The sequence below is a fragment of the Spea bombifrons genome, chromosome 9 (genome assembly GCF_027358695.1).
Source record: "Spea bombifrons isolate aSpeBom1 chromosome 9, aSpeBom1.2.pri, whole genome shotgun sequence".
Lineage (NCBI taxonomy): Eukaryota > Metazoa > Chordata > Amphibia > Anura > Pelobatidae > Spea > Spea bombifrons.
Genome location: NC_071095.1, coordinates 22840665 through 22849492, shown reverse-complemented (window position 1 = coordinate 22849492; position 8828 = coordinate 22840665). Strand labels below are relative to the sequence as shown.

Genomic DNA, 8828 nt, shown 5'->3' with positions numbered 1-8828 from the left:
AGACAGAGCAGGCGCACACGTACAGCAGTCACGCCGTTTGAGACAGTTTGGAGTAATGATTAGGAGAGGTGGCCGATGCAAGTGACCAGTCGGTCTGATCCTGCGCAGCCCGGTTACGGTGAGGATCTCCATGACTTGTAATCACTCGTCTGCCCTCCTGCCACCTCCCTCGGCTGGCTTACCCTTGTCTAAACTCACACGTTCATTTACTGTACAGGTTCATCCCACCTCTGCAGGGAAGCTGTGCCTTAAATCCACTACCCTCCCTTTAAAGTGATACTTGCTGCCCCGTCTCTTGTCATTCTGCATTGAGCCTCTCTGTACTTTCTTGTAGGTATATAGCAAAGCGCTTCCCCCCATCTATCAGACTGCGGACCACCCGATTGCGCTCTGCCCCCTCTATGTGCCACCTACCTGCAAGTAGCCCAGCTGGCCGCCTGGATCTCTCACTGTAGGGCTGAGAGGGAGCCAAGGCTTATAACTGCCCCGCTCTGGGGTACAAACCCCACCCTCTTCCATCCGCCGTTCCGCGGCCCGTTCCCCTTTATCCCATTAATTACAAGCCATCGATCTGACACCCTCCTCACCGCCAATTATCCGATCAATAATGCCCTCTCTGCACCGTGCCGCGTGGGCTTGTCAGTGGCCCCCGAGGGCTTGACTTTCAATTAATAATGCTTATTAATCGGCCTCGTTCCACGCGTCCTAAAAATGCTGACCGGCCCCGCCGGCTCCGTGTCCGGGGGTGTAAAGTGTTTCACGGTCTTGCGTGGGTAGGTGCATAGCTGCCAGCTTTCTCGGAGCCCTGGGGAATGGAGTCAGTCTCAAGGCCTCGTATCTGTGTTTGCTCTTTAAATCAATATCCAGGGACAAGGAGAGGACCTGAGCGCTCGCACGGTGACTCACTTTGGGGAGGTTTTAAAAGACGAATACCCCCCGTAACTTCCCGGTGAGCAGTGTAACCCTCTCTGCCGGGAGCACGGTGTTTGTGTCAGCGCTACGGAATCTGCGGGCGCTATATACATCGGCGGGACATGTCACGCTTGGGCGAGTTACACATCTCTAGACATCTGAACTGCTTGGATAAGATTGTGTTAACTAAATGGCCCTGGTTCACTAAGGCGTGCGGTATGTGTCAGGGTAACCCCAAGCGCAGGCACAACCCTGAGACGTTCAGTATGGGAGACGCCGAAGCGTTCGCCTGATGGCATGGATGGCAGTGGGTTGACAAGGGTTAATGCGCCCGGTGATGGGAGCCGATGTGACATTATCGCTATCTCTTATTGATCTCCGGACGTTTGCCCCCAGGGGTCGGGCGACCTTGGGAATGGAGCACATGTGCCCAGCGCGAAATCTCCCCCTCCCTGCGAGCGGTAGCTGCCTGCGCGCTGATCTCACCCTCAAATAATGCCCGTTTTATCATGTGCTAATCATAGTTAATGCCACGCTGAGTCCTGCGCCAGTTAGAAATGCACTTTTAAGAAGATGAAACGTCCAATCAGGGAGAGTTACAGCGGCGCAGCTCATAAACTCTTAAGTTAAGAGACTGTCATCCCCGGACCCCAATAGGGGTCTCCTCTTAACGTGTGCAGTTTGCGGGGTCTCGCAGACTCCCTGTACGTTAAAAGACGTGACCATGCGCAGGCTTTGCCCCTGTTCTGCCCCAGTAATTACCCCGTGTGATGGGATCGTAATAGACAGTCTTGCTTCAGCTGCCTGGGTTGTGTCCCGGGGGCCGTACACAGCAAGGTCGGAGCTTCGTGCCCGGGGAGCGTGAAGGACACGCATGTAATCCACACACACACACATATAATTATATATACTGGGACTGTAACCCACGTGTAATCCACACATATATATATATATATATATATATATATATATAGGGACTGCAACTCACATATATATATATATATATAGGGACTGCAACTCACATATATATATATATATATATAGGGACTGCAACTCACACACATATATATATATATAGGGACTGCAACCAATGTGTAATCCACATGTGTACATATATATATAGGGACTGCAACTCACACACACATATGTATATATATATATAGGGCTGTAACCCATGAGTAAGTGCCTGAGGGCAGTTACATATCTCACTTATGAGCCCCCCCACGATCTCCCTCCTTGCCACCGTCACAGCCAAAGCCAGTTAGTATAAGCCCAAGCGGCCACTACTGCCCAGTGGGTCAGCGCTGTTACCCCAAATACCCCAGAGGTGGGCCCGTGTCCGCGTCACTCCTGCAGGTCATATGATGTATGTCAGAGAGACAGGATTACATCACGTAAAAGAGTTCAAGGTGAGCGGTGGGCAAGGCGGGGGACGTCGCCGGTCTCCTGTGTGTTAAGGAGTAGTCGAGACGGGGAGTGTTAACAGCGAAGTGGAACAATAGGCTGAATAAGTGTGCTGTTTGGGGCGTAGATGGAGGGGGAGCGCGGACTGCACCCTCCCCAGGAATTCAGCTTCTCCACTTTAGAAGACACGCTTCAACTTTGCCCCCATGTCTCGCTCTCCCGGAATGCGGTAAAACGCGGCAGCAGGAAGAGATCCGCAGAGAGTTTCCGGAGATCAAATTCTAGATTTCAGCTCAAACAAGAGGAAAAAAGTTTCAGCTGAAATCTGAGTTCACATAAAGACGTGGTCTTATCACCATAGCAACCAACAGAATTCTGTTTAACTCCCAGTGAGTAGGCCCATGGAATGGACTTCCAGCAGGGGTGGTAAAGATACCACACAGTGGCTCGTACAGGACGGTAAAACGGATAGGAAGCTGAAGACCTAGTAACGTCTTTATAATGTAAAAGAAAGGCTCCCGAGTGTCACGGGGTGTCAGCGGCATGCCACCGAAGCTGTCGCAGGAATCCCAGGCAGGGATTTGGAAGTCGGATCCCCTCTAAGCCTCGCTCGTTGAGTCCCTGCGGTGGGCTCTAGAGAAGGTTTAGCAGCTGCTCACGGATTAAATCCAGGGGCCGATCCCCCAGCCTGCTTCTAACTATTAATTGTTTAGCTTTATGTCTGTCATGTCCTGTTGCCCCCCAGGATGATGTGCATTTGGGGTAAATAGGGCAGTATGCAAGAATGGGGACTATACTGAAGGGGTTAATATTTGAAGGTATGGGCTGTTAGTGAGATACGCTGCCCCCTGCTGTCTCGGGCTGCTCTCTGCGCTTAGAAATCCAGTCCCAGACAGCGGCTCCTTTGTCCCAACCCAATAACACAGCATTGATTTACTCAAATAAAAGCCCCCGTCTGCATTAACCCACTTATAGCCGTGTTGAGTAGACCATAAAGGAGCCATTTATGGTCAGATTATTTATATATATGTGATATACAGAGAGGGTGGTGGATAAGTTGAACAGCCTCCCAGCAGAACTGGTAGAGGCTAATCCAGTGAAGGTATTAAACATGCATGGGGTAGGCATGTGGCCGCTGCTGGTGTTTTTTTCTAATACATTTTATTGTTTTTATTTAATAATATGATTGAAGAACAGGCGTGTTTATGGCCAGAGAAGAGGTTACTGCGTGGATCCAATATTTCTGGTCCCGCTGCTTACTTTGGCAGGTTTGTGCGGGGTGAGACGGGGTACTCGTTGATGCTGGGGGGTACTTGCTGATGCGGGGGTCTCGGGCGCTCACAGCCTTTGTGTCTGGAGGCTCTTTCCCAGCCGGCGAAGCTCCTCTTGGTGCCGACACTTCTCCTGCTGTAGGAGATGCTGTAAAGCCGCTCGACGCACCTATAGAAGAGGCAAGCGTTATATAATCCATTTTATTATTACAAATCCCCAGGCGGGGGGGGGGGGTGTCCTAAAACAGCAGGAGCGCTTTATTATTGACTAACATAGCTCCGTTATACACTGCGGTGGTGTATGTAGCAGGCAGTGCATCGCATAGCAGTCTGGGGGCGAAGAGGGTCCTGTTCCAAAGAGCTTACGCTTTACAGCTCTCCAGTAAACGTGTGTGTGTGTGTGTGCGTGTGTAATAGGTTCTGCCCCACTTACCATCACCAGCTGCCTGTTCGCCATCTGTAACTCCTGCGCCATCTGTCCCCGTTGCCGGGCCGTGTTTGCCGCTCCGTGGCCCTCCGTCCACTCGCACCGTAAGGCATCTGTCTGCTCCCTGCCACAAGAGGTAAGGTGAGGCCGCTCCGTGTAAATCTCACTGCATATTAACACTAACACCACATACTAACACTCACACTATCACCGCCTACTTACACTCACACCAACACCACATACTAACACCGCATACTTACACTCACACGAACACCGCATACTAACACTCACACGAACACCACATACTAACACTCACACCAACACCACATACTAACACTCACACCAACACCACATACTAACACTCACACCAACACCACATACTAACACCGCATACTAACACTCACACCAACACCACATACTAACACCGCATACTTACACTCACATGAACACCACAAACTAACACTCACACCAACACCACATACTAACACCGCATACTAACACTCACACCACATACTAACACTCACACCAACACCACATACTAACACCGCATACTTACACTCACACGAACACCACATACTAACACTAACACCGCATACTAACACTAAGCAATACACCAAGTGCCCCGAAAGGAGCCCCCCATGCCCTGCGGCTGCCCTTTTGCTCTCCTGTTCTTGTGCGTAGCGGGAGCTGGGGTCTCTATGACGCAATGCATTATGGGACCGGCGCGTATTTTATCCATAAGTGTAATTATTCACGTCCGCTTACTAGTAACCCATTAATTGAGAAGTAGCTACATGGGTCAGGTTTTATAGTAAGACGCGGGCGTCGGTTATCCCACGCAGGACACGGGTCCATATGGAGGTAGGAGAGGGGACAGGGAGGGTAATGGACGGGGAGGGAGAGGTGGATTGAGAGAAAGGGGAAGGTAGGCTTACTCATTACACCAATTAATGCATTGGAAACGTATCGGACCGGAAGAGAAATGGCCCTACCTGGATCGCTCCTTCTCTAACCTCTGGAGACGTTCATCCTCCTGAAACGGAAAGAAAGACAGGGTGAGAGAGCCCCCCGGGCCGGCAGGAAGAGACCCCCGGGGGCCACCCCTCGTTAGGGGTCTCATGCTGTCAGTATACTCACCTGGCGAGTTCGGTCGAGTGCTTGCCGTATTCGTGAGGGCAGCATCTCCAGAATCTAGAAACCTGTTTGCAGACGATGTGCCGAGGGGGCCGCCGGCTGAGACAGGGCAGCTGCTTCCGGCAGACTAAAAAGAATACAAGGAACCGGAAATAACCTACATGTGCCTCCACTGCACCTGTTTCCATGGAAACTGTCAACACCTGCCCTGTCTGTTTTCTTTTTAACACAACTTTATTTAAACCAGGGATATACACAATACCATTTAGCAGTTGAAAAGATTAAGTGTCTGTGTTATGGAGTCCCACCGCAGCAGGGGAGAGGGCAGACAAGGAGGATATCTGGATGTCATTACAGGCCTAAAGTATCGGTAGAGTAAGAGGAAGGCTCAGAAGCGACGGTGTGGACGGCGTGTTCGTCAATAAGATCCTCATGGTCTGTGGTCTATAAACGAAACCACTCGACCCATGAATTAAACATAGGCACGTATGTAAAATAGCAAATGATAAAAGTGACGACTATCTGTACATCCGCTTAAAATGAATCTATAACCGTGTATGTGCACTTTGTATAGCGTGATCCGTGTCATGATATCAGCCAGTAATGCACAAGGGATGGCTAAGAGGGAAATCTGAGCTTCTAGAAATAACCCAAATATATTTTTTTAAAGTGAATATTAAATAAAGCATCCCAAGACTTATAGACAGCGTGGCAGATAGAAAACAGGAGGATGGACGCCGTTAAACAGGCTAATGGCTCTTCATACAAGTTTATTTTTTAAAGGTAACAAAAAACACTTGTTTACTTTTTGTTTGTAAGTTTTAACTTTGCTTTCTAAACAGTTTCATATTGTGCCCAAAAGTCATTTTGGCAGCGAGCGCAACAGCCGGGCACTGTGTCCGACCTGGCGGTTTATACAATGAAAGAAAGCGATACGCGAGGGTGCCGATTCGGGAAACGTTGCTGGTCCTATGTAACAACGCACGTTACAAAAATAACAACAAGGTGCAGATGACACTCTTCCAGACTCCATCAACGCAAACGCAGCAGCCATGTAACAAGAAGCGAGCCTACGTACGATCGGGCACGGCACATACGCTTCCAACGGGCTGCACCAAACATCGCTTATTTTACAAAAAACTCCCAGACATTCAGAAAAATCACAAACTGTAAACAAAAACAGGCTTCCTGGCTCCTCGTCCCCGCAGATCAATCGACTTTCAGAATCCGCGGGAGACATTGAACCCGCAGTTAAGTCTTTGCTCCGCAGAAGAGCGCAATGTTCGGTCGGTGGCGCACGTTCATAACGGTAACTCCAGGGAGATTCGAGAAGCTGGTAGTTACAAGAAGTCAGCATCCCTCTCCTTCCGGCTGGCGGATTAACGGAATCGGACGAACAATTCTCTGAAGTCACAGAGACACCGGCAATGATACTCTTCCGGAATCCGTTATGAAAGCCAGCGAAGCGTTAAGGCTCAGGTCGCCGATTGGATGCTGGTGGCTCGCGGCAGAATTCCTCTTCCCGGTATCTCGGCTCACAGGGTGCTTTCAAGGGTGTTGTAATTGTCCTTAAAGCTCTTTAGCTCAAGGAAGTGTTTTGGCCGCTTGCTCTTCTGGTTCGAGGGCAGGTAGGTCACCTGGATGGTGGGCGTCCCGGAGGGCTCTGGGGAAGCGCTGAGGTCCCGGGCCGCAGACTGGCGCTGCCTCTGACTTCCAGCCTCTCTGGCTTGCACACTGCGTAAAAAACACAAAATAAAGGAGGCTCAGACAGTTCTGAAGGTTTGGGTGCCAGACTGCAGTGTGCCCACCTCGGGTTACTCATTACAGCAATCTAACAAAATCTTTCCTCTGTTCTTACATTGTCGAAAGCTCCCTGAGGGAATCCATGAACTTCAGGTGTTGGTTTTTTCCATACGACTGCAAAAGAAAAATGATTTTCCTCCTTAATTACGTGGCAGCAGAATCTCAGTATAATCACACAGGTAATTAATATCAGAAAAGGGTGCCGAGCAGGGGTATAACGTACGCTAAACATTAAGTGAGCGCTCTAAGGCGTCAGTCAGGGGAATACCAACAGATCTGCGCTTACGGGACTGTGGGGTAATCCAGAGGGTTAACGACGCCGACAGCGCGGAGAAATAATCTACAGTGCAGAATCGCTATAACACAAAACATGTATATGTTGTAGGTAGTTGCCACGGTCCACCCCTTCTCATCCCTTATATACCCCGACCACGTAAGAGTATTGCCTTGAAACCTCCAGACCGTGTGCTTTAGTAACGTACAGTCACGTGATCCACGGATATTACACAAGGACTAAGCCAAGGCTTTGCTGATGAGAACTCGTGGACAATGAGATAAGGGAGCAATGCTTAGGCGACCCCCAAAATCCTCCCCTTACCCCAGTGCCGTATCGCGCACTGTCATAGCCTGCCATGAGCGCATCTAATAAACTCTTGCGGATCCCTTTGTAGGGCGAGCTGGAGTTTTGCAGCTCCAGGAGGAAGCAGCGGAAGTTCTTTCCCACGAGGGTCCGGGGGTACTTTACGTTGTCCCGGAAGGGGATGTCTGCGGGGAAAAAAAAATAACAGCACGTTACACATCACAGGGGACGGTGCCTGCCGTTCACCGCAAAGACCCCCTGATCCGCTGACACTGCTCTTAAACAGAAACTCACCGGAATCTTTCACCGCATCCAACGTCTTCATTCGATACAAGTAATTGTAACAGCCTAGAAGACAGAGGTAGCCGTTGGCGTGCGGTCGCAATACCCAAAGCGTGAAAACAAAAAAGCAAGAGCGCGATCCGGTACCTTCCTGCTCCGGCTTATCCAGCTGTAGCAAGCGAGCGTCATCCTCCGCCAGGAGTCGGGGTTCGAAGCGGATGTCCTGCACTTTGGAGAGGCGAATGTCGATTTCCTCCCTGAGTTCCTGGAAGGCAGAAGGTATGTTACTCGGGCGAACAGCCTGCCTGCAGCCTGGCAACCGGGACTCGGATAACTACCTTTGGTGCGTTGTGTCCGACCGGCACGTGAGGCCCCCTGCGAGACTTCATGGCGAACCGCATTATTTGCCGCTTCACGAAGATGAAGAGCAGGACGAATACCTGTACCGGGGTGAAAAAACAAAAGATCAAGAGTATGATGCAAACAACTATACAAAATCTGCCTCTCCTGAAGCAAGAAGGCGGATCACAGGAGAAATGACCCTACGAGGAGATTTACACTTACAAGATGCCCCCCAAACTACATTAGGGGATCAGAACCCCACACTTAAGGACCAATCAACCCAAGCCCCCTGTGTTAAGACGATCATTCACTGAAAAGACAATTCCACCCGCTCCCAAAAAAAGGAGCTGTCACCCCAAGCTTCCCCCATTTTACACCAAATGCCCCTCTCACCAGACTCCCGTAAGCCATAACCAGCACCACGTTCACCCCAGACAGCCAGTTACTGTTAGACGCCATTTCTCCCCGTCGCCGCTGCGAGTCCGAAACACTTCCGCGTTAGCCAAGTCGCTAGGTGTCCTCGGAGCCCCTCCGCTCGCTGCGCATGCGTGTTTGGGAGCGCTCCCTCCGCTCCGACGTCCAATGTGTTTGACGTCAGTAGGCACAAACCGAGAGTTCGAAGGGGGGGGGTTAGCTTGGGTTCCCCCGGAAGCGGAAGCCCACCGACCGGAAG

The 8828-nt window shown here is 50.6% G+C and overlaps 2 protein-coding genes across 2 annotated transcripts; both read right to left on the bottom strand.

The window, feature by feature from the left end:
* Window positions 1-3621: 3621 nt before the first annotated feature.
* Window positions 3622-5202, bottom strand: LOC128504863 (cilia- and flagella-associated protein 141-like). The gene is made up of 4 exons (XM_053475119.1): window positions 5152-5202; window positions 5007-5047; window positions 4021-4138; window positions 3622-3756 (listed from the first exon to the last, which is right to left on the bottom strand). The coding sequence occupies exons 1-4, from the start codon at window positions 5194-5196 to the stop codon at window positions 3655-3657; spliced, it is 306 nt and encodes a 101-aa protein (XP_053331094.1). The 5' UTR covers window positions 5197-5202; the 3' UTR covers window positions 3622-3654.
* A 706-nt stretch (window positions 5203-5908) lies between these two features.
* C9H1orf43 (chromosome 9 C1orf43 homolog) lies at window positions 5909-8661 on the bottom strand. The gene is made up of 7 exons (XM_053475109.1): window positions 8549-8661; window positions 8152-8253; window positions 7961-8078; window positions 7826-7879; window positions 7550-7716; window positions 7007-7065; window positions 5909-6882 (listed from the first exon to the last, which is right to left on the bottom strand). The coding sequence occupies exons 1-7, from the start codon at window positions 8612-8614 to the stop codon at window positions 6684-6686; spliced, it is 765 nt and encodes a 254-aa protein (XP_053331084.1). The 5' UTR covers window positions 8615-8661; the 3' UTR covers window positions 5909-6683.
* Window positions 8662-8828: the final 167 nt, after the last annotated feature.